Below are 26,595 nucleotides of genomic sequence, written 5' to 3'. Positions count from 1 at the left end.
TTATACTTCCACCTCATATTCGTAGACAGGTTGCAGTCACGAAATTTTGGGATAAGTTTCATTTCTAGTATTTTCTCAAGATAATACACGGTAAGCCAAAAATATTCCCAAGTAAACAACTCTATGAACTAGCCAAAGTACCCGATATTAGGCAGATATTTGCGCTGAAGATCATTATGAACATCTTTGAGGGAAAAATTCATATAAAAAAGAAGGATCACCGATATCGTACCAGAGCAGCTGATAGAAATTTTGAACGCCCAAGATCAAAGAAAAGGCTTGGTCAAGGATGCTGCGACTACATAGCCCCAAGGCTGTACCCCTTAGTACCCGATGAAATAACTAAACTAAAAAATAAGAGATCTTTCAAACTAGAAACAAAAAATGGATTATGAAATTTGATAGAACAAAATTACATGAAATAATTAATCAAAAAACTTTATAAAATACTCGATTTCGACATTAATACAAAATGGATTTGACACATACCCGGACTTGACAAAGAAAAAAAAGAAAAAAAACCGTTACATGATCTTCGATTTTCACAAATGCAAGCTCGTATCTACGATGGATAACACGATTTATGGGAGTGTATATAATTAGAAAAACATATATTTTGTGGCAGAATTAAAGAAAAATATTTATGTTAGCACTGTGCACAGTTAACTTAAAAAAATTAACTCTACAGTAGTTTAGAGTTTGTTTAATGTATTTATATTTCTTGAATAAACTCTCTTATTATTATTATTATTATCCGAACTTATTACCAATTGTATCTTACCTCCCAGATACCAGTCTGTCAGATAAAAGTCACGCAAACCTTTATGGATTGAGATGCTCCTTCAATATAATGAAAGTGACAAGGAAATTTGGCTTTCGGAATATTATGAGAAGGTTTATACAATAAAATATTTCCGAAAAAATCGTACGGAAGAGGAAAAAGGCTTTCCTCTTTCCTCCGACCGAGCGAACTATCATAGAGTATAATTTGACACTTCGAAGGATGTATTTTTGGTTGCCTGACAGAAAGTAGGAGATTGAATTGAAAGGAAAATGATTGTTTCTCATTGTATTTTTATTTCATATTTTAAGGTGTACAACTTTACGTCCGCCATTTTGCAATAGAAGGCTGAAGCGGTAAGTGGTAGTCGAAATAAATAGATCTCAGATGTCAAACAATAAGTTTGGGTATTTGTAAACACAACGCAACCGAAATATTAATCGTTTCAGCATCATAAAGTTATTCTCTATTTACATATCAGCTTACGAGCCAAATTCTCTGGAGGTTTTAATTTTCTGTTTTAATATGAAGAAATCTGAGGCTGAGGCTCATCAAATGCTCTCAAATACCTATGGTGAGCCGCTATTAGTGAAAGAACGTGCCGAGAGTGGTTTCAACGTTTCAAGAACGGTGATTTTGACATCGGAGACTAGTATGGTGATGGACGAGAAAAGGTGTTCGAAGATGCAGAATTGGGACATTACTTGATCAAAACTCGTGATGCAACAAGACATTTCAAAATTCCCGAAAGTTGTGGGAATGATTCAGAAACAAGGAAATTGGGTGCCGTACGAGTTGAAGCAGAGAGATGTTGAACGGCGATCTTTTGCTTGTGAACAGCTTCCTGCAAGACAAAGACGGAGAGGATTTCTGAATAACAATGTAACTAAAGACAAAAAATGGGTTCATTGCCATAATCCCAAGCGCAGAAAATCATGGGGATATACCGGCCATGCTTCCACGTCGACGGCCAAACCGAATATTCACTGTTCCAAGGTCATGCTCAGTATTTTGTGGGACAAGCTCGGCGTAGTCTATCATCACTTTTTAAAGCAATCACAGGCGATCGTTAACGAACGCAATTAATGCCTTTGAGTCGAGCATTGAAAGACAAACGTCGGCAATACAACGAGAGACATGATAAAGTGATTTTATATCATGACAATGCTCGACCCCATGTTGCGAAAGTGGTCAAGACATAGGTACCTACTTGGAAACTTCGAAATTGGAAGTCCTACCCCACCCGCCGTATTGCTGCCTCGAACCATCACTTGTCCAGATCAATGGCAAACGACCTGGCTGACCAAAATTTCCGGAACGGATCGGTTCGGGGATCGCTTCAAAAAAAGACCAGTTTTCTCAACGCGGGATTCGTACGCTGCTCGAAAGATGGGAGAAAGTAGTGGCCAGCGATGGACAATACTTGGATCATAATAGTTATTTATAATACAAGTGCAGAAGGCATAGATATTCTTCCAAGAGTTCAAAATTCAAAAACGAGCCACGCAGTGGCGAGTTTTGGAATGAACGAGTGGTAGAATGAGCCTACTGTACGAGTATTATACATTATTTTCTCTAATCCATTGCATTTTTATTGAAATCAATGAATTATTTCCATAAATATCATTTAGTGATTTTTGCATTGAAAAATGTTGGTTGGCAGAACTGATTTCTTTAAGGCAAATTTCAAATGAATTGACAGATAAAGCCGTGGCGGAAAGTACGGAGTACCAACAAATAATAATAGAATATAACCATGAAAACTGTGCGTTTCTGATATATTCTCGCACGATTTTGTTCTACAAGATGTGCAAGAATGAACGGAATAACCACAGAATTAGAGAAATATATAACCAGTTTCTCACAATAAAGCCTTGAATTTCGGAAAAAAAACCGGCGAAAGCAAAGTTGTTTCTCCAATTTTTTTTCATAAGTTACACCACCTAGGCGAAGGCCAGTCTAGTTAGTTATTAATATAAGAATTATGAGAAAAATTTACGACAAAACCAACGCAGTAGATTAAGGATTAAAATTAAACCACCTTCAAACATTCCCAGCGTCTCAATCACCAATCCAAACAAAGTTCACCCTAAAAACGGCAGCGTCTAATCAGTCCGTACCATAACGAGCGAAACACCAACCCCTCCAACCCTTAGTCCATAATCTACCCCTTATCACGCGACGCCCGGGTGCGCGCCCACATACACACTCACCTGTTGATTCCATCCTAGAAGCCGTGTTGACGGTGTCGCCAAAGAGGCAGTAGCGGGGCATGGTGAGGCCCACGACGCCCGAACAGCAGGGGCCCGTGTGCAGCCCTATGCGTAGCTTGAGGGGCGTGCAGGGCAGATGTCTGATCCGGAACTTGCCGCTCTGGTGGAGCAGATCCAGGGCCATCGTGGCGATCTGAAACGGAATCGATCGGTTAGAAGTTAGAACTTCGGTTTTTCTATATACATACTAGGTGAACCAGTAATGATGAATATTCTTTATGTACTCAAAAAATAAATACACAATATATTAAGCCAATTGAACAGCCCCCGGCTGATGCACAGATGGCGGTGCTAGTATTAAATCCATATGATTTTTAGTTAGTACCAACCTTCAAATGGGGGTGCTAGTATTAAATCCATATGATTTTTAGTTAGTATTTGATATCAACCTTCAAACGATACGTGTCAAAATTTGATAGCAGTCAGACCATAAGTTTGTGAGATATTGCGTTGTGAGTGTAGCTACTTTTGTTATTTGAAGAAAAAGATGGAAAAAATGAATGTCGTGTACTGATGCAATATTGCTTTTTGAAGGGAAAAAATACAGTTGGAGCGAAATCTTGTCTTGATGAAGAGTTTCCGGTGTCTGCACCAGGAAAATCAACCATCATTGATTAGTCTGCTAAATTTAAACGTGGTGGAATGAGCACCGAAGACAGCGAACGCAGTGGATGCCCAAAAGATGCTGTCAGCGACTAAAAAATCAAAAAATTCACAATATAATTTGAATGACCCTAAAGTGAAGTTTATCGAGATAGCAGACATTGTGAATATATCATCTGAACGTGTACATCATATCATTCACGAATATTTTTACATGAAATGTGTTAATGATTCTGAGCAGTGTTTGAAGATGTTTAAGTGCAATAAACCTGAATTTTTGCGTCGATATGTGACAATGGATGAAACATGGCTCCATCATTTCACGCCGGAGTCCAATCGACAGTCAGCAGAGTGGACTGCACACGATGAACCGAATCCAAAGCGAGGAAAAACACAACAGTCAGCTGGCAAGGTTATGGCAATAGTATTCTGGGATGCGTAAGGTATAATATTCATTGATAACCTCCAAAAGGACTAGACAACAGCGATTATTATGTAGCGTTATTGGATCGTTTGAATTATGAAATCGTTAAAAATGGCCCCATTTGAAAAAAAGGTGCTGTTTCATCAAGACAATGCGCCGTGTCACAATGGCAAAATTGCATGAATTGGGCTTCGCATTGTTTCTGCATCCACCATATTCGCTAGATCGGGCCCCCAGCCACTTTTTCCTGTTCTTAGCCTTTAAAGGATGCTCGCTGTAAAGAAATTTTGACGTCTATTTTGAAGCGAAAGACAAATCGTACTACAAAAATGGTATCGAAAAGTTGGAAGATCGCTATAATTGTTGTATTGGCCTTGAAGGCAACGTTGAATAATAAAATCGAATTTTGCCAAAAAAATGTGTTTAAACTTTGGTAGACCGGGGACTTTTCAATTGGCCTGTTAGAAAGACGAATATTCTTTATTCATTCAAAATATAAATTTCTTCATCGCTGTATATAGGAGTCATCATATTCTTGAATATTTCAAGACCCCAACTGATTATCTTCGCCACTGGTAGAAATAAAATTTTTTCGTCAAAGAACAATTTGATACAGTAGACCCTCGTTAACTCGAAGCACTAGGGGGTCAATATTTCTATTCGAGTTATACAGTTATTGATTAAATTCGACTAACAGGGGTAAATCAAATGAAAATTTAGTTATAGAAATGAAGAATAGTGATAATTATTCCTTATAGCAGGAGTATAATGTACATATTTGGATGAATTTAAGGAAAAATGAATTGATATTAGAAAATTGCAAAATGAAATAAATCAACGTTTCTGTGCGTTGACAATAATGTCAATTGACAAATTCTGAATATTTTAAGAGTTTGTCTAAAATAGTGGTTTGTTCTCTGGTTAGATAATTCTGGCGACTCGACTCGGCATGGGTCCCTTTTCTTTTTATTTCCTTAAGGTGGCGTTATAGAAAGTATTCACCAATCAATTGATTTAATTAATTCAATCAACGGCATCATTTCAAAATGTTCATTTGTTCTGTCAGAAGTAGTTCATTGTTGATTCAACTTCAAAATGACATTGCCAGAAAAACGACGTGAGCGCCGCCATAAGAAATAAAATAAGGAAATCAAGTGAAAAGGAGCCAATGCTATTCAAAAAGGATGATCCCTTCAAAAATCGCCACTTAAATCTCAAGGTCTTACAAGAGTTAGTGAGCACACCGGTGTTTCAGACATATTAAGATTGTCTGATGAAGGAGTCTGATTTAGATAAGATGTCTAAAATACTGGTGTGTTCACTGATTAGACATTGTTTCAGTTTAAGATAATTCTGGCCACTCATCTCGGCATGGGTCCTTTTTTTCCTTAAGGTGGTGCTATAAAAAGAATTGACAAATCAACGGCATCATTTCAAAATTTTCATTTGTTCAGTCAAAAGTTGATCAACTTTTGATTCAACCTCAAAACGACATTGGCAGAAAGACGACGTGAGTGCCATGAGAAACGATACGGTAATCAACTGAAAAAGAACCAATACCATTTAAGTCTAAGTAGAAGAATCAAAAGTCGCCACTTTAATCTTTAATTTTTCAAGAGTGAGTGAGCACAACAGTGTTTTAGACATGTTAGATTTAGATTCCAAAACGTCAAAAGAGTCAATTATTTCAGAGTGCTATTGTTCGTTTATTTTTAGGCAACAGTTTCAACTAATTTTTCCTGACAAATTAGTGCAGGAGAAATTCATTCGAATTTTTTAAGATTGTTTCAGAAATTTGGCGTCAAGACCCATTTCGAACAAGCTCAACACCTCTGAGAGGTCGCACTCGCACAGAATCTCAGGAAAATCGGAATAAAAACATAAAACATTAAACAAAAAATGTATTTCCTATCGTTTTCACAAAACTAAACGATGATAGATTAAATATTATCGATTCACCGACACGTTGCGACTTGCGCGTTTAAAATTAACTGCTGACTTGACTTCGAGTTATTGAGGTAAGAAGGTAAGAATAGTAAAATATAATCGCATAATAATTTCGAGTTATACTTGTGAATTTTTTCTACTTGGAAAGGATTTTTTGAAGGGATTGAAAATAATTCGAATATTTCGAGTTAACAAGTATATTCAAATATCCCTGAGTACTGAATTTCATTGGAATCCGCCATGTTTTGACAGAATAGTTCCAAAATCATTGTTTTTTAGCGAATCTTTCTCTTCAAGGTTACCCGTTAGGATGCAAGTTAGTAGATGAATTAGATGATGAATCTGAATACCGCGTATACATGTATGGTTTATGTGTATTGTGTGTTGCCTATATGAAATCATTAATTTGAATTTTCATGAATGTTTTGGCATATAATTCGAAATTTGTAGACATCTAGTCTTCATAATTTAGCTTTTAATTTGTATTTCAGGACTATTTTCGCAGTAAAATCCTTTTATTGGCGATTATTCTCAGTAAGAGCACCTTACATAATACTCACTAGTACAAAAGCGATCTCAGTTCAAATAGCAGTATGCTACTTTTATACTTGTCCTTCCGTTACTAGCCACGGGATTACTAACTGAGTACTTGTTACTCTGAATTGTCCTGAGGAAGGTCCCCGGACCCACGTTAGAAAGTAACGCTGGTCGTAGCCAGTCAGACACGTACTCATCCAGCCAGCCCAGGTTAAGGTGTAACTGGTAGAGCATGTGTTGTTCGTCGGAGCAAAGTAATGCTAGTATCACTTTCGTGACAACACAATGGGGCCTAGACCGGAAGGACTTTTTTGATCAATGAAGCTTTGAAAAACGACGAGAAAAAAAAAGATACGAATATTAAATTTTCGCACCTGTAATTGGAAAAATTTTACAAAATTTTAAAATATTACTAGCTTGATTATCGAGTAGCTGGAACGCGTGATATTAATATTACTGATCTTCAAAGCTATAAAAATGTTAAAAACCATTCTTCAGTAACGATGACACCGGCGAATACCCGGATATTTTCACGCTGCATCGATATTCAAAAATATTGTATCGTTGCTAAGTGATTTGTATTTTATGCGTTAATATGATTGGTTGGAATTTTTTGAGGGAAATAGCCATTAATATTTATGTGCCCATTTCTAACCTTCAAAACCGTTTGGTCAGTTTGTTCAAACATGGAAATACCGAAAAATCTATTAAAAAAAAATCAAATACTCTGAATATTCGAGAAACAATCCACGCGCCGAACAATTATGACAGTTAATTCAATAGAGTATGTCACAAAAATTCGCAATTGAAATGATGAACTACGCTATTCGAGTAATGGAACATAGACTGGTGCGCTGCTGGGGAAGTTGGACCTCTGTGTAACTCAATTCTAGCCAAAATTGAATCAGGGATTATGCAATTATCATTTGGACGATGAAGTTAGTTTGGCAGGGCTCCAGAGCTATGGAGTTTGATTAACCTCAGCCAATTTGAACACAGGTGTTCGAGGTTATATCAAACCCGATTGTGTATTCCGGTTATTATATTCTGGGATAGAAAAATTTTTTAATATCGATGTTGCAAATGGATAAAAATTGATGATGTGGGAAGTTTCCATTTAACTATTTAACATGACAATGGAACTTTGTGATTTTTGTTGAATGATAAGCCTGGAATTATATAAATTTTGTATACAGCAAATATCGATTGCATTACATACCACGGATTGTTCTGTTATATTCGGGTCCCACTTGATAATATAGAAATGAAATAAATAAAAAAAAAATAATTGCAATGAATGGGCAGGGCTGTCGCTAGCCAAACTGCCGCCCTAGGCAGAGACCCATTTTACCGCTCTAACTCTGCAGAATGTTAAAATGTTGGTTTGGGAATTTTTTTTCGAAGATTTTGTTTGGAAGTTTGTAGAACTCCACACTTTTTCATACAAAGTATTTCAGGAAAGAAAAAATTCAAGTATAATTATTTTTTATGGATTCAAATTTTATATTTATTATGATATTATTATATTTTTATTATTTCAGTCGATTCTACTTAGAAAACTAGTGGGGGTTACTTGAGCAAACCCTATAGCTAAAATGAATACTTCATGAGTTATCGAAGAAGAACCTTAAATGAGGAAAAACTACAATTCCTAACTGTGTGGAGTAGTCTGTGACTTCCGGAAAACCCAGAAAGAAACTAAAATTCGAAAACTAAATTTTACATTGCATTAATTACAATTTATTTTTCGTTGGGCTTGTTGAGAAATCCATAAACCAATACAATTTTCAATTACGAATAATTCATTACAATTCTTGAAATATCAAATTCAGTTATGGAAACATCGAATTTCACAGACTACTCGACACAGTTATAAATTGCGGTTTTTCCTCATTTTAAGTTCTTCCTTGATAACACTTAAAGAACTCATTTCAGGTATAGGGTTCACTTAAGTAACTCCCAATATTTTTGTACGTTGAATCGACTGAAATAATAAAAAAAAAAAGGTTCCAATTTGAAAATCTTGAGTTTTGATGAATTTGAGTTGTCCAAGTTCATGATCTTCTTATAAACGCCCTGTACATTTTTGGTCCAAACTGCAAACAGTTTTGTAATAGTACGTATTTGAAGAATAAAAAAAATTCGAAAGAAGCTTTTTCTGCCGAGATATTAAAAAAAAGTGAGTCTTCATCACCACCATTTTTTTAAAAGAATCCCATTAACTCAAAACCGTTGAGATTTTACCCAAGGTATGGCATATTGTCATTAAAAAAGCTGTCTAATGATGCAATAATATACCGGGTGTGCCATTTCAAAGCTGGAAGTTCTAGAGGTCTGAAAATATTTTAGGGAGAAAGATGATTTTATTTCTCTTTCATTATAATTCACTTTGAGTCAATAGTTTGTAGGCATGTTATATTTATGTTTTTTCTGTTTATTGTGAACACAAAATAAATAAACGTTTTCTTGAAGGAAGAAATATTATTCTTGATTTTAAAATGTTCCTTGTTTTATAAGTATTTATTTTTGATATAATAATTTATTTATTTTATTTATTTATTTAAATTAACGTGTCTCGACAGCTATGGTCATTGACACAAGATCACATTGAAAGTAGTCAATATTACATCAAAAAAGATTTAAATAATAGAGTACAGTTCATTATCTTTGAGAAATCGTATGGTTGCTTCGATCTGGGTGGGTGAACTTAGTACATCATGCAGGTGCTCTTTGATACCATATCGTCGGCGTGCATCTCCATAGTATGGGCATAAAGTTATTAGGTGTTTCACAGTCAGACGTTCGTCGGGGCAGTGTTCACAGTTAGGAGCATCTCCTGAAGACATAAGAAAGCCGTGGGTTAGCTTTGTGTGTCCCATTCTAAGTCTTCTCGCCACTATTTTATCCTGTCTCTTCATATCTAACTTTATGGGGTCGTGCACCATTGGTTGGATAGCGTGCAGTTTTTGATCGGTTGCATCCCATTGCGCCTGCCAGGCATGAAGAGCTTCCAACTTGATTTTATTTCTCAGATCGGTGTGGAGCTGCATATCTATTACAGGGGAGTCAGAGGTTCGCGCTAAATTGGCTGCTGTGTCTGCTTGATCATTTCCAAGTATGCCCACATGGAGTTGAAGCCCACACAATAGTGATTGAGGCGTTTCTGTCTTCCATAATATTATGACACTCTTCTTGGATTTTTTACACCAGTGGGTTCTTGGAGAAAATATTGGTGATGGACTGTATTGAAGACAGCGAATCTGTGAGGATTCCAACTTTGCTACCAGATGTTATAGGCGTAAAGAGTGATTTGTAGATTGCATACAGCTCTCCTGTATGTATACTGCAGATGGGTGGTATCTTAAATGTTTTTGGAGCTCCGATATAATAATTGATGTAGGTATACCAAATTTTTTCTTCAGTACTTCAATAACATCTCAGAATCCATTAAAATATGTGTGCCCAAGCTCAATGCTTGTCTACAATACAACAAACGTAGTCGATTAACTGAATAATGTTGTCCATAAATTCCTCCCGAATTCGAGTATCTTTCCATGCTCAAATGGAATAACATGGAAGACAAATGACGTAAGGAACGTCAAAAAATAATATACAGTGTTGCCATTACAACCCTTTCAAATTGTATCATTCCGATTCATATGAACATTTCTCGCGGAATGGTCTAAAATCGAAATTAATAAACCAAAATCGGATTATCTAGAGCTATTCCTATCTGGGTCGAGCTGAATTATTCTGCTCGTTTCGAATTCGAATGGGCTAAATCGGATCGAAAAACCCAGACCGAGCGAAAGAGAGAGAGAGAGAGAGAGAGAGAGAGAGTAAGCGTTAAATTGTGTTTCGTTTGAAACAAATCCAGTCGGAGTTTTGGGCGTTCATATTTCTTTAATATTTTATTGTTCCAGTGAATGCTCACGAACCGACGCCGTACGTTATTCTCGTGTCGACGCCTCCATGATTTACCCTCCTTTTTGGACCGTTCAAGGGTTGTGCCCTGGTTTACGCAGTGAGCGTTCAAAACTTAAAGACTCAATTTAAAGATTGACGCTCACTTATAGTCTAATCTAACATATTGGACATTGGAGGCTCTAGAAGATTCTGATATTGGGACGGCTGTCTTTCTGGATCTTTCGAAAGCTTTTGGTATTCTAACTACGGACACATACTGCATAAAATGAATTCCTATGGAATAAGAGGTATCCCACTTGAATGGTTTAGATACATCCTCTCAAATAAAGTTTTCTTGACCAACGAGGAAACGCAGGTCATCTCAGATCCACTTCCAGTTGAATTAGGTGTTCCACAAGGGGAAATTTTGGGTCCATTCATTTTCATAATTTTTATGAATTATCTAATTGCTGAAACAGCCCCAATCACTTATTGTTCCCTAATAAATTATGCAGATATGACCCACATCTTTTTAAAAGCCACAAAAATTAGTGCTTCAAAAAGCCTCGTTGAATCTACCATCAAGAGTGTAAATGAGTGGTTTCTAAAAAATCAATTATGTATGAATATTCAGAAGACAAGGGCTTTTATGTTTCATACCAACCATGCAAAAATTTAAATTCCTCAATGCATTAGGACAGTTGATTTTGAGCTCCCACTGGAAGCAAACAATAATTTCCTGTGTTTGACCATAGATCAGAATTTGATCTGGGGTGATAATATCACCAACTTACGTGGGAAACTCGGCTCCATCTGTTACTCCCTGGGTGTCTTGAGTAAGTACCTTGATTCAACATCCTTGAAAACAGTCTATCAAGCTGTTTTTGAATCTAAGATAAAATACGGTATCATTTTCTATGGGGCCTCTTCTGGGACTATTTTCAAAACTCCAAAAGACCATATTCAAACTGGAATTTAGAGAATCATGTAGAAGAAAATTTTGCGAAAATAAATTACTAACAGCGTTCGCCATTTACATCGAGGAATGTCTGTTATTTGTCTATAGGAATATAAAATATTTTGAGGAGAAAACCATTACTAAATATAACACAAGAAGAACTGAATTGAAATACCTAAGACATAGGTTGACTTGAACTGAGCGAAACGCTGAGTACTGCTGTACAAAATTTTTCAATAAACTATCACCCCAAATAATATAATAAGTTTATTTACCATAAACTACATACATCCACAGAGTCATTTCGACTGTACGTGGTAGGAATTCGTTTACAGGTTGCAAACTTAAAACTAAATGATCTATTCTGACAAAACATCACTTTGTGTAAAAAAAAAAACAAGATTTTCTATTTAAGTCGTAATCGGTTTAGAAAGTCACAATCGGTATAAAAAGTCATAATCGGTTCAACAAGTCGCAATTGGTGTAATAAAAAGTCACAATCAGTACATAAGGTCACAATCGGAACAAAACATTGAAAAAATTACATACTGCTCAGGTTAATGATTCCGTGAATAGTTTTTTTATCTGTATTCAATATCCATTGTTTAGCACTTTTTTTGAATTTCACATAGTTCTTAATTAACATGAGTTCTCCCGGAATGAGATCCATCAATCTTGGGGCAATATGTGCGTAGTACCGCTGCCCAATTTTTTTTTTGCTCCTAGGCCTGCCATATCTATTTTCTCCTCTTGTGTTGTAGTGATGCTGTAATGTATCCATGGGAAGTTTTTTCCTGTATATATCGCATACAATTTTGAGAGTGTATATTTGCCGGGCGTCCAAAACTTTTGACAATTCATATATCAGGTGGCTGGGGTAAGTAATTTCTTTTTGATACATTATTTTCAAAATGCGTTTCTGCAATATGTTGACTTTTTTCAGTTGATTATCATAGATTCCAAATTCCATATGATATTTGCGAGCTCACCAAACCATCGTATAATATATGCAAGTTTTTTCTGTCCTCCACATATCTTGTAACATATTTAAATCTATACAGCAATCCTCTCAGTTTTCTGTTTATATATTTCACGTGCTCATCCCACTTCAAATGTCGGTCTATAACAATGCCGAGATATTTTATAGAGGCTGTTTCTGGAATAGATACTGTAGATGAAATATTCAGTTCTTTGAAATTTGGTAATCCTGGGGTGTATGACGTGAACGGCAGGTATCTGGTCTTTTCTACATTTAAAGTGAGCAAATTATATTGAAGCCATTGCATAATTTCCGAAAAGTCTACCTCGCTTATGTGTTTGAGATTTTCCCAAGTTTCACCTTGATGGAATACGGCAACATCGTCAGCAAACCCAACCATTTCCCCTCTAGTCCGTAGCTCGAATAGGCTATTCACATATATCAAAAATAATAGTGGTCCAAGAACAGTTCCTTGAGGAACTCCATAAGTAACCACACGCTCTCCACTTCTATGTCCGTTAATTTCCACTATTTGTTTTCGGTTAGACAGGTAACTCTTCATCAAATTATATGCGACACCACGAAAACCATATGCATAGAGTTTATCTAAAAGTTTATCATGAGATACCGTATCAAATGCTTTCGAAAGATCTATAAAAATTCCCAAGCAAGGTTGTTGTTCATCCATACAATTATAGATCTTTCCTATCAGAGCCTTCAGCGCATCCTCTGTAGATTTACCTTCCCTAAACCCAAATTGATTTTTTGAAAGAATCTCATATTTCCCCAGAAATTTCACCATTCTTACCTTCAATATTCTTTCAACTACCTTAGCTAAGGTGCTCAGCAGTGTTATGGGTCTGTAGTTGTTTATTCTGGATTTATCTCCATTTTTATAAATCGGTCTTATAATGCCGATTTTAAGTATGTCCGGAAAGATTCCCTCAGATATATAAAGATTCACCAGATGTGACAGAGGTTGTGCAATTTCTCTTCTTATCCGTTTTAAGGTTTCTGCTCGCAATCCATCAAATCCCACTGCCTTTTTCGATTTCAACTCAGCAATTATTTTTTCCACCTCAGTAGGATCAGTCGGGGAAATGAAGAACGAATGCGACAAAAATGGTATTTCAGGAGGGATTTTTTTTGGCGATTGAATTTTCTCAGCGTAAGACCTGCCCAATGAAGTGTAGTAATTATTGAATTTCTCAGCAACATCAGTACTATCAGAGATTTCATCATCAAGAAGCTCAGCAAACTGAACATCTGGTTCGGGTTTCCTGTCATTACATAAATCTTTCACTTGGGCCCAAAGTGCCTTCGAGTCAGACTGTTCATTATGTATATATTCTTGCAAGTATTTTTTCTTTGCTCCAATTATTTCATACTTCAATCTGTTTCTGACCGATACATATTCCTGTTGAAGAGATTCATTGAGTGGTGTTCTTCTCAGCCTCATGTACAGTGAATTTTTCTTATTTATCAACTTGAGCAAAGCAGGTGTCATCCATTTCTTCCGTCCGACCTTCTTGTTATTGAATTGAATTGTCTTGGTGTTGTCTTCTATATATTTTTTTAAAAGCAGAGATAAGATAAGAGCAGAGATGATCCTGAACAGTTAAAAGAAGCGGATTTTTTTAGCTGTTACTAAAGATAGAACCATATTCACTGAATGATTTTTTTTAATGTTCAATGAAGATCAAATATTTTGACCCTGTTTTATTTCGAGGTATGTGTAACCTTTCTCTATTTCGAAATAAAGAATATTTCTATTCTATTTTGAATTTTTGCATGTGGTAGAAAAGGACGGTTAATCAGAGAAACGTTTGAGATTGCTTCACTCATTTTGAAAAGTGATGAGTTCTCGAAAACGCTAAGAAGAGAGGAGTAGTTATACTTTGGCAGATCACGAGATTTCCATGTAGTATAAACCCCTCTTAAATTTCTCTCAGTATTTACAAATGATCACTGATTGTGATACAAAATTTAACAATTTCTAAACGTTGTTGAAGTCTGTATCTTTCCATGATCGAATGACATAACCTCTGTACACAAATAATGCAAATGACATAAGAAATGTCAAAAAATTGTACACAGTGATGCCATTATAACCCATTGAAATTATATCAATTCTTTTGCAAACCCCTTTATGTTTAAGTATACAGGGCGCAATATGCGCATGAATGACCAGCGCTCCGAACTTTTTGAAGTCAAAGTGCTACTTCCGCATTTTCTTTCCCCTATTCGAAACATTTCGCTTTCGAAACAAAATAATAATCCATTGCGTATAACTCACAGTGTGCGGAAAGTTATCCAAGAAACCGAAAATTGAATATTCCCGGAATTTTCCGCCCAAAACTATCCAACAATTTCCGGTCGGATTCATTCAAATTCCGAGCTATTCGGAAGATAGATAAAAGTGCCGGGTCGATGAATAGGACCTACGTCTGTTTCCGGACGTGCCCCGAATTCCAACGCGGCGTTCTTCTCCGAGAGAGGTGGTGGGGTGGTGTAGGGGGGGGGGGGGGTTGAAACATCGCCCCCCCCGACGCAGCCGATGGAAATCCGATTATGCCGACTGGGAAGGGGAGAAAATGAATTTCCAAATTGCTAACGACGGGGGATGAGCTGTTATTGTCCGATTACTAATTTTGACGCTCTCTTCAGCAGTCTGCGAACATTGCAACTGACACCCCGTTATTCATTTGTTTTTATTGCCGTTCGCGATCGTTTTCTGTCCGCGACAGTGTATACGGGGACGTCGATAGCGCGATGGCTGGAAAAACAAGGATTTTCTTACGAGGAGGGAGAAAGCCGTATAAACGTCGGAGGTAGTTTGTGTTGTTTATCCGATGTTTCGTGCATTTATAACTTATACTGGGTTATCCTCAGAGGAAAGAAAAGATAGAGGTGCCCTTAGAAGTAAATAGCGTTGGATTGTAATCAATTGCAACAGCATGATGATAAAGTGAGATAGGACAACAACAAACCTGCAAAATTGACAACTAGAGGGGCGGTAAACATTTCAGTGGCGTAGTCAATGGTTCTCTTACTGCCTCTTATTAAGTTTTCGGTGCTGAAATGTTTGGAACAAACATATGCATATTTCGGCAAATTGTTCATTTGCAATATTAATACGTGGCACAATATTTTGCTAAATTCTCTATTTGAAGGAAACCTACAAATGTTAGCATTGAATTAAGTTTTCGATATCTCACAAATACTACGCCATAGACGAGATATATTCTACGCCTATGGACTCAAAACGTGAACTAACCTATGATAGGTTAGGTTTTCATTTCCGATGTTTCACACACTATACATGTTTTTCGAGTGAATGATTAAAATTAACAATATGTAACTTAAAATTCACAAACTTGTATGAAATAACGCCGATTACAAACGTGAAATTAAAATGAACAGTTAACCCTTTACGCACCTCTAGTTGACACGTGCAATAACAACAACAGAACCGTGTTGCCAAATTCTCAGAATATTCGCAAAACATCTATGCCACAGAACGGAGAAAAGATTACTTCTTTCTCAGAATGGCAACGCAGTACATTATAAGTGTTTGTAAACAAAAATGTTATAGCGATGTCCACAAATGCTATAAGGCACCTCTATCTTTTCTTTCCTCTGAGGGGTTATCCAAGTCGTGATCTTGTTACAATGACATACGTCAAACAGAACTGTCATCTGAAGCGTCATATGTCAGTATTCAAGATGGCTTCTAGTGAAGATGATGTGGAGTTAGATAAAAGTGAAAAAAAATGCACCCATTGTACGAGAAAAAGACAATGTTCAGTGTGGAAAATGCCTGAAAATTTTTTATCCATCATGCCTGGATCAGGCAGCAAACCGTTAAGATGAGGTTTGTAAAAATATACAAGTGGGGAAGATGCCGACGGGAAGACCCAAGGTCTATAGATTTAGACAGGTTGTCTCGTAACTTTCAACCAATCAGCGTCAACCATTCGTGACGTCACTCGGTTTACACATTCAAATAAATAACATTTGATTGCAATAAAATCGTGGGTTTTCACGGATTTTCTTATTAGATTGATCGCGTATATCGTTTGTAGCCTATCCTAAATTGTCTTTAATATCTTCAATCATAAAATAGCTACGATAAAATGTCTGTCAATGATGGCCAATAGCTATACAGACACTCTATAGACCTTGACAGACACCGGATGACGTGTTACCCCACTCTTCAACCTAAGTTACGAGACAACCTGTGTAATCTACAGACCTTGGGGAATACCTATGCCATACGGAGATTTAATTGTCCAGTATAGAACCGTGATTTCAGAAAACGAATATCTGAAGAAATTGTTGAAAGAACGCCTAGAAGAACAATGTTAGTTCATTAGAAAAGAAACCCGACAAAAATTGTATAATCAGATTGTACAAAAAAATATAAATATAACGTTTATCGAAAAAAATACCATCGGTCTCAAAATGGAGGAAATGTCATCGCCACTAACAATAATAACCCCAATTCGGAGGTTGCCAAAAGTAAACGAACGAACAACAATACCAACAACACAAGAAAAGATTCAAATAATAGGAAAATAAAATGGAAGAGAATAGTAAAGAAACGAACAAGAATGATTGGCACATCGGAATCTGCAACAAATAATGAGATACATGCGAAATTTCAAGGCAGGGATACTCAGAATAAAAAATTATGGCTTCTCATTTCGAAAATCAAGGAGTAGACTACTGGGAGCCAAACATTTACAACAAGCTCACCAATGCATGTAAATTTTTGATGCTGAGAATAAATTTTATTATTTAGTAAACGATTTAACAATATGGATCGTTTATTAACTGTTTTGTGCATAACGAGCAGATTATGGTCGACATAATCTTCCATCTGAGCCAGTGGCGGCTCGTAGCACAGGCGAGGCTAGATGAAGGAATAAATTTCCACGCCACCTTCGTGCTTAGACACCTGAAATATTTTTTCTTGAAGCAAGAACTGAAACTTATAAATGAAAAACATAATATTGTGTATTTATGAAACAACAAAATTAAACTTTTGCTTCTTTGGAGTAAAATGAAAAGTTGAAAAATCCGTTTCGGAGATATTCAATTTTTTGACTACATTCATTGAAATGTCACGACTTCTATATAATTATTCTTCCTTAAGTTTTTTGTCTTTTCAAGTTTTTCCTCATAGCACTTTCCTTTCACAAGATATTTAACTTTAATTGTCATAGATATTCCGATTTAAAGTTTTCATCTTGTGATGCTAATTTTGAATGCAAATCTACAGGTTGATATTTTTTTGGAAGGGTACCCACTTCTTTCCTCCAGAACTATTTTTCGGTGAACCACTGGTCGTTTTTGAAAAAATGTAAAAATAAACTCTGGTTTAGTCCAACACTTTTTGTTTTGTTGTCTCGATAACGAGAAAAAATTCAAAATAGCTCTGTGGTAATCTTTTTATTCTTAAAATTATCCAAAAGATCTCTCATTTTCCTTCGTAACTCCATTCACGGAAAACCCTGTATAAGGTGTGAATTGGTAATAAAAAAAATTATTTTGAGTAATTCGGTTCAAACTTCGTTATCAAACCTCATTATCTCACATAACACATATGAGAACACCTCCCCTAAAAAAAGGTCCTACATCCCTACACCCTTTGTTATTGGTGAGATAATTTTGCCCAAAATGTGTCGACCTCATGATGATCGAGTCCTTTAAGAGATAACTCGTAGGAGATTTTAACGATGTTGTACTCCGCACATAATGGAAAAGTCCAAGCGTTAAATCGAAATAAAAATTTGATCTATATCCCAAATGAAAGTATGTTTTATTTACGTTTACTTTCGGAATCATAAAATGGATAACCCTTCATAATTGATCACAGGTCTTGAACATTACTCTTCTCAAAAATGATGAATTATACCCTTATTTTATTAGCTCGGAGAATGTGAAAGGCAGCTGGCGTTTAACCTCATTCCCTAGGGAAAAAAGGTGTAAAAATGGCGAAAGAGCATGAAGAATAATTTATAATCAATCCCATTTTGTCGAAAAAAACACAAGGTGGGCAAAGACATCAGTTCCATTAATATTAATTATTGAAAATAAAACTTAATATTGCTTTTTCTGTGAATACTTACTAGAGAAACAGTTACGTTTAGTTAGTTTGAAGTTCTTCAATTGCAGTTTTCGTGAAGTAGATATACAAGTGGTGAGTTGGTAAATTCAGTGAATTTGTTGAACTATAAGGATCTGATGAGGAAAAATTGTATTATTAAATACAAAAATTCCGAAACGTACGTCTGTGTTCATGTTAATTTAGTTATTCAATTTGTCAACCGTCTACTCAATTTGTACAGTTTTAGTTATTTTGGATTTTTTTTTGGTTGGTTACTAATTTTGTCATTTTCAGAATTGAAATTTTATTCCAAGACAAAAATGAACCAAATATATCATGAAGATATATTATTCTGAAGGAATAGACACAAAGTTGTCAATATTTGGTTATTATTGTGGGTTGTGGTCCTTATACTGTGACTAAAGTAGTTCATGGCCAAGGACAAATCAGGGAAATAAAAGAACGGGATAAAAACACTTATTCAATTCATTTCCAACCCACTAAAAATGTGTGAAGAAGATGATATTTAGATCTAATCGTTTTTAAGGGTCGCTGGACACTTGAGTCGTTGCAAGTACTTTTTCGTCGGTCTCGGAAACATATGTGACAATCTTAAATCTTCTCGTTGTCGGTGCAAGTGTTGAACATATGTTGTAGTTGTAGACTGGTCTGAACTCAATTGAATTATTCGCCCTGAAATGCCGATTTTTATGGGCATTCAGACCGTTTTAGATTCGACCGTTAGTAAAGCCTTTCTACAGATCCTTTAGGGGTTTGGCTTTGGTAATTCTAAGTTTGTACACCGAACTCTTCAGTTAATAGGATTTCTCTTCGAAATTCATCTTTCGGACTTATATTACATTATAATGAATATCCTTCATCAAGTAGACTGAATAAACTCTTTCATAAAAATAACACTAATCCCGATTTGAGTCCTATACGATTGTACAAAAATTCAAGAAGAAGAAGGAGGGAATTCCGTCAGTTCGACTCTTTATAACTATAAACCGAGCTGTAAACCCTTATTGGAAGTCAGACAGAACTCCAACGCTTTACTGTTGGAGAGCCTCCAAACGAAAAAAAAATTCGTACCATCCGGAATTAAACGCAGACATTTTCCACGATACAACCACGATCCTCAACACGAAACGACGTTTTTCCATTTTAACGCCAGACTCTTTATTAGTTCTCGAACGAGCTTTTCAACGCCGTCGGAAAAATGCGCCGTATCAGCGCTCCCAGAGGTGATATATCAATTTCAGACCGTTGACAGTGTATTTCGTCGAGCGACGTCGCTCAAAGGAAGACGGATGCACCATTATACATCATGCATTTCGATATTTCCTACATCACCTCCTTCGAGACGCGCAATATGCCCATTTGCGTGAGTCGAAAATCATCATTTTCCCTTTTAAACGATCAAAGGAAAGAGAGTGGAAGATCTAGCTTTGATGTCTTCCGCCTCGACAACGTGAACGACGCGATGCTGTTATTCTTGAAACATACCGGAGATGGCCTTTGGAAGACGTAAAATATTCTGTCAATCATATTTGGAGTTATCTTACTTTCAAACTAATGGGTCTTTTTTACATAGGCGTACAACTTTGCTTCCGCCGTTTTTTTCCTTATTTCGAGGCTTTATTGTGAAAAACAGGTTATACATTTATGATTCGTATTGTCCATCGCTGGCCACTACTTTCTGCCATCTTTTGTGCAACGTACAAATCCCGCGTTGTAAAAGCTGGTCATCTTTTGAAGCGATCCACGAATCGATCAAATTTTTTACTTCTTCACGAGACCGAAAGTGCTGGACAGCTCGGCCGTGTGCTATTGATCGAAACGAGGTAGCAACGTCTGGAGAATACGGTGGATGGGTTAGGACTTCTCCCATTTCAATGATTCCAAGTATGTCTTGACCACTTTCGCAACATGGTGTCGAGCATTGACATGCTGTAAAATCACCTTATCATGTCTCTCGTTGTATTGCGGCCATTTGTCTTTTAATTCTCGGCTCAAACGCATCAATTAACCGAGCATGACCTTGGAACCGTGAATATTCAGTTTGGCCGTCGACGTGGAAGTATGACCGGGATATCCCTATGATTTTCTGCGCTTGGGATTATCGTAATGAATCATTTCCATGACTTTCAGGCGTTTCGGAATGGCTTGTTGCGTCACTCCCAATGACCCTGCCAATTCTTGTTGCGTTTGACACGAGTCTTGGGTCAAGTAATTCATCCAATTCTGCATCTTAGATAACCTTCTCTCTTTCACCGCCATGCTGGTCTTTGACGTAAAAATCACCGTTCTTGAAGCGTTGAAACCACTCTCCTCACGTTCTTTCACTAATAGTGGCCTCACCATAGGTATTTGAGAGCATTCGATGAGCGAATAGCTTTGCGATGCAGACACAAATTGGCCAATACTTCGATGGCGTTGTGTTTACAAACACCTAAGCTTATGAAAGCTACGATCTATTTATTTTCAATACCACTTACCGCTACAGCCATCTATTTCAAAACGGTGGAAGCAAAGTTGTACACCTATAATATATAAGACAGAAATATTGTTGGAATGAATTTTTTATTATTATAGTATAGAAGATTATTTTATGGCATTTATTTTTTAATATTTATTGTTCGTATATGTCGCTGCGGCTAAGAGTTACAATCATAGATACCAATTTTTTGCGGTTCTACCAGTATTGAGCTAGAGACTGTGGATCTACCAGCTATTAATCTAGCGTTTTGTTGATATACCAACTATTAAGATACATATTAAGGTTTTTCCAGGTATTGAGCTAAATATTGTGGAACCACCAGCTGTTAATCCAGCGATTAGATGTTGATCAACCAACTGTTAAGCTATATATTTCGATTATATCAGCCCTCGATCTGCAGCTTTCGATCTAATTCAATCTTCAACCGAGATCTAACTCACCTGCTCTGCGTGATCTGTAATCCTTACAGGCAATCCTCCGACTACCATATAGGCGTCGCCGATCGTCTCCACCTTGTAGACGTTGTAAGCGTTTATCGTGGCGTCGAAACAGGTATACAGGTCGTTCAGAAGGTCGACCACCTGAAACGGTGTAGAGTGGGCAGATATGGTGGTGAATCCTACGATGTCCGAGAAGTATATTGTGACCTCATCATATTCCTCAGGGTCCACCGGCAGGCCTATCTTCAGTTTGTCGGCCACCGAGCTAAAACACGGGTCAAAATGAGTTTCTTGCAACAATAAGTGGTAGTTCTTACCTGGGCAACATCCTGTTGAGCAACTGTTCCGTCTTCTTCTTCTCGATGTCAAGCTGTTCCGTTCTTTCCCTAATAAGCTCCTCCAGGTTGTTGGAGTACTTCTCAAGCATTTGAAACATGGTGTCCACAATGTTCACCTTCCTGCCGTGGTTCAGCTTCTTGAACTGGTCATTGATATCGTTGAAATCTGGCCTCTTATCTGACTGTTCTGCCCAGCACTGTCGCATTATGTTTATTGCTTCGGGGGGAGCTGCGCCCTTGCTGACCGAAGGTCGAATCAGGGGTGGGGGTTTCTTCACCTTCTCTATGATTTCTGGAAAGGTTTAGAGGTTTTCTTAGGATCAAGTATGATAATGATTAAAAAGTAAAATAACTTATTTCCGCTTTATATATTTATTTTCACAACAATTGTTTCGTCATGATAACATGACTTCGTCAGGTGAGCATGGTAACTGATAAGTATGATAAGGTTGAGTTGAGATTGAATGTGGGGATCTATTGATGAAGTAAACTTTGGTTCTACATATGTCTACCATAATTATAAATGTGAACACGTCCATAGAAGATTTGGTGAGAATTCAGAAATGTTTTGCCCAAAAGTGTACAGATAATAAGAATAAAAGTCTTTATTCCAAAAAATATACATAAGATTACATAGAGTGAAATGTTTACTATCTTATCGAAATGGCGAGATCCAGTGCACCAACGGTCAACTGTTCAATCTAATCTGAACACAAAAAAAAAATTAATTTGTAAAATCCTTAAGAAACATGAAAAGAATGTCAAAAATATTCCCTTACTTCGTTCAGATAACTTGGCTCTACTCATATTAAATTCTGAATTCTTGTTTTTTTTTTCCTGAAAGAATCCTTTGTTGAATGAAAATTGTCGAAGCATTCTTGACCTGTGGCCAAAAAGATTCATTGTAAACCTGTTTGTAGGCCGTTTTATTCACTCCAATGCTGAAAGCAGAATTCTGACTAATTGAATCTAATTTCTTGACCAGAATTTGGTCATTGCCGTTAACCTAACCTAACCTATCCTAAACTTCTTCAAAAAAGTCTTGATATTGGTTTCCGAAATTTCCAAAGCTATTCGACCTACGTAGATCCATCGTATTCGTACAGCTCCTTGGATAGGACGATCCTTGTTGAATGCTCTGGTACCATGAGAAACTTTCCTGAAAGTTCTGCTGATTTCGCTATTTTCGTTTTGTAACGAGTCAATATAACGATCTTTATTTGTTGTTGTTTTGTTTACATAAACGATAACCTTCGAATCAGATGACAATTGTGTTTGCGCATGTGCAGCATGCGTAGAAGGATGCGCCTCCCCTACCATAGATTTGCACGATTTTATATTTTTTAATCCAGCTAGGCTTGTCCATCTACACAGCGAACATTTCGTTACCTTTAGGACTCTATCGAATTCATCAACCACCACCAGACATACACGACATCCATGACCCGAACCCGGTACATTCGGCGCCATAGTCGATTCTTCAGTTGACCATACCGAAGATTGTTTGCACAGGTTATCTAATCTTGTTTATTATTTCTCTCGGTTTTTTGTTTCGAACTTGCCTTTTTTGTAAGGATTTATATGTTTTGGATTTTCTTTTAGCAATCTATTGTTTTCAATCAGGATTAGATTTTCGCTATTAGATTAACTCAAGATATGCTACCTCAATTTTAATAATCCTGTTTTCAGTTGGAAGTTTCTTCTACCGGCTACTTTTCATCTAATGTTGTTTCCTGTTGGCACTTGGTAGTTTTTCAGTTGCAGTTTTAATCAAACACATTTTATGTATTTCGTCACTTATATAGTATAGTACTTCGCAGGGCGTGGTTGGTGATACCTGGCCGGCTGCTGTCACTGTACAACTGCTTTCTGCTCACTGGACATTTTCCCGACAGTTGGAAGGAGGCCTCGGTCTGTTTTCTTTTGAAGTCTGGGGAGCGTCCTCTACAGGATCCACCGTCTTACCGTCCTATAAGCCTGATTTCGATTTTAGGCAAAACCCTTGAGCGACTGATGCTTTCTCGACTTGCTCGGGTCTTACTGGATCCTGATAAGTCCTCCCCTCTTCAGTTCGGATTCAGGCCTGGCCTCTCTACGGAGGATGCTGTTCTTAAACTAGTCGACTTTGTCCGGAATTCCCCGGGTAAATATGCGGCCGCTTTATTTTTAGACATTGATGGTGCCTTTGATAATCTTTGGTAGCCTTGCATCCTCCGTCGTTCTCGGTTGGTTGGGGTTCCTCTGGATCAGTTGCGTCTGCTCGAGAGCTATCTTTCTGGCCGGCAGGTCACTTTTTCCCGCCAGTCGGTTTTCCTTCGACGTGCTTTGTCCCAAGGCTGCCCCCAAGGTTCCATTCTGGGACCTTTTCTTTGAAATCTGGTTTTTGATGAGCTGCTATTTCTCCTGGCGGGGGACTGTGGCCTTGCCATAGCGTATGCAGACGATCTAGCCCTGGTTGTTAGCGCTGACAGCCGGCGCTTGCTCGAAGAAGTTGTTCAGCGCCTTATTGATTTGGTGCTTGAGTGGCTTTGCCGTAACAGGCTTTCCATCTCCCAGGGCAAGTCTGTGGCAGTGCTGTTGAGGGCTCTCTCGACCGTAGACGTCCTCCGACAATTCGATCACCTATGGGCTCGTTTCGGTGGTCATCGGATTATAGATACCTTGGCGTGGTGGTTGACTCTGGCCTAACTTTTATTCCTCACGCTGAGGCCTTGTGTCAAAAGACCCAGGTGATGGCTTCCGGGCTGTTCCGTCTTCGACGAGCACTAGGAGGTGATCAGGTTCGGTCTCTGATCATCTTCTATAAAGGTATTTTTCTGCCAATAATTTCTTATTGCGCCTCCGCATGGTATCACCGCCTGGGTCATTTCCATGTCCGACGGATCATTCTTTCGGCACAGCGGCATTTCCTCCTCCTTATTTTTGGATCGTATCGAACTGCAGCCACATCTTTTCTTCAAGTTGTGACGGGTAATTTACCCGCACTAGTGTGCATCGTCGTTCATCGGGCTGCAGCTTATTTTCTGAGGAGAGGATTTGAATTTCGTTTCGGAGAGCTCTACATTCCATCCGTGTCCTTGGACGACCCTGGTAGGGCCTCTGCGATCCGTCGGTCCATGGATGTGTCACTGCGCCATTTCTTCTCTTGTTGGCAGTCGGACTGGGAGACGTCTGACTCGGGACGTTGTACCTTCGACTGGATCCCCTCTGTTCATTCTATTTCCAACAACCCTTGGTTCCGCCCAAGTTTCCCTCCGTCCTGTTTTATTTCAGGCCATGGTCCCTTCAAAGGCAATCTGTTCAGGCTGGGTCTGGTCGAAGAGGAACATTGTCCATGTGGACGCCCACAGTTCAGCGACCACATCCTTAGGAACGGTCCCTTGTTTAGTGACCTCAGGGTCATTTACGGTCTATCTGTTCTCGAGTCGCCGGATCTCAGAATGGCCGATTTCTGTACATCTCGGATTAATTTTGGCCCTTTGTCAGCATTCGCGGCTGACGCTATATGTCGTCTCAACTCCTGGCATTCGTCCAAATCTGACATTCTTCCCCGGACAGCAATAATGTGAATGAGCCTAAGCGTAGTGATGAGCACTGCTTACGAACTACATTTTGCACTGCTGAGTATATTTACACTTATATGGTAAAACAATTGCACTTATTTTCACAATTTTCGTCCATAACTCTTCGCAACTCTACAGCGACGTGTAATCAACAACACCTTGAGCTTGAATGATAGTTAATGAAAAATCTTGTCTGACTCTCCTAGGGGCTTCTCAGAAAGTTAGAGCTTGTACGAGAGAATCGAATGTGTTCGATGTAGGCTTCATTACTATACGCCTGGGCACACCAACAAAGGGTAGTTGAACAATCCTATCCCTGGGCTCGAACTTCTGACTCTAAGCTTAGGATCTACTCACCACTGGATCAAGAATGAAAGAATGAATGAGTTGTTTATTCGCTCAAAAATATACAGCAGAAACATTGAATTAAGGAATAAACAATAGTGTCTCGATAGTTGTTTCGAGATAATAAAAAAGGAAAAAAATATAGATACATGAATTAAGCAGGGCAAGCAAACAGTCCAAAATCAACAATGACAACCTGGAACAATAAGACCCACAACCACCAACAGCAATTCATAATCCACCAAAACAGCAGCATCATCTGCAATAACCCAATTTCCAGATTACACACACGCACACACCTGGTCACACCTTAGCTTCGCATTTGAACCAGATCAGCAACCGTTTCATGATTTAGTCTCATAATAAAAGACCTCAACTACTTCCTGAACCGTGGTAACCCAGTGACAAGTTGAATCTACCGAGCGATAGAATTGTACAAATTTTATGTTCACTCTATTTCAGGTTATAATCCATCATAACACCCAAATATTTTTCTTAGGTAGTATGGTATGCCGTTCCCCCATCGTATGAACCTCAATGGAGTCGAATGTAGGAGTCCTAGATTCATTACAACTGAATGGCAGGTAGTATGTTTCCTCCGGTTAACGGTTAATAGGTGATGTTCAAGCCAGAGGCACAACGGTCCTGAGCTCTTCCCAAGTATTTGCCTTATAAAAAACTACAGTATCATCAGCAAATACCAGAATCTTCCCTCCATAACGTACTGCAAACACTCCATTGATGTATAACTGAATATTATTGGACCCAGACTTGTGCCCTGGGGAATCCCGAACTAGACTGACCTCCCATCGCTCATTTTGCCGCCCACCCTCACAGACTGGGTTGTACCAGCTAGGTAGCTTCTCAACAAATTCAAGGTACTGCCTCT

At 37.8% G+C, this 26,595-nt stretch overlaps 1 protein-coding gene across 2 annotated transcripts in view; it reads right to left on the bottom strand.

Annotated features, from left to right (window-relative positions):
* The window catches only part of LOC123677788 (retinal guanylyl cyclase 2), a 163,773-nt gene that overhangs the window by 36,565 nt on the left and 100,613 nt on the right, over positions 1–26,595 (bottom strand). For both annotated transcript variants that reach the window (XM_045614492.1, XM_045614493.1), the window contains exons 9-11: positions 21,778–22,090; positions 21,461–21,725; positions 2,995–3,187 (exon numbers count right to left, since the gene is read on the bottom strand). In XM_045614492.1, the coding sequence (XP_045470448.1) occupies positions 2,995–3,187; positions 21,461–21,725; positions 21,778–22,090 (771 nt within the window). The remainder of the gene's footprint in view (positions 1–2,994; positions 3,188–21,460; positions 21,726–21,777; positions 22,091–26,595) is intronic.

This window comes from Harmonia axyridis, chromosome 4 (genome assembly GCF_914767665.1).
Source record: "Harmonia axyridis chromosome 4, icHarAxyr1.1, whole genome shotgun sequence".
Classification (NCBI taxonomy): Eukaryota; Metazoa; Arthropoda; class Insecta; order Coleoptera; family Coccinellidae; genus Harmonia; species Harmonia axyridis.
Note: the sequence above shows the minus strand (reverse complement) of the source record. Positions and strands in the feature narration are given on the sequence as shown.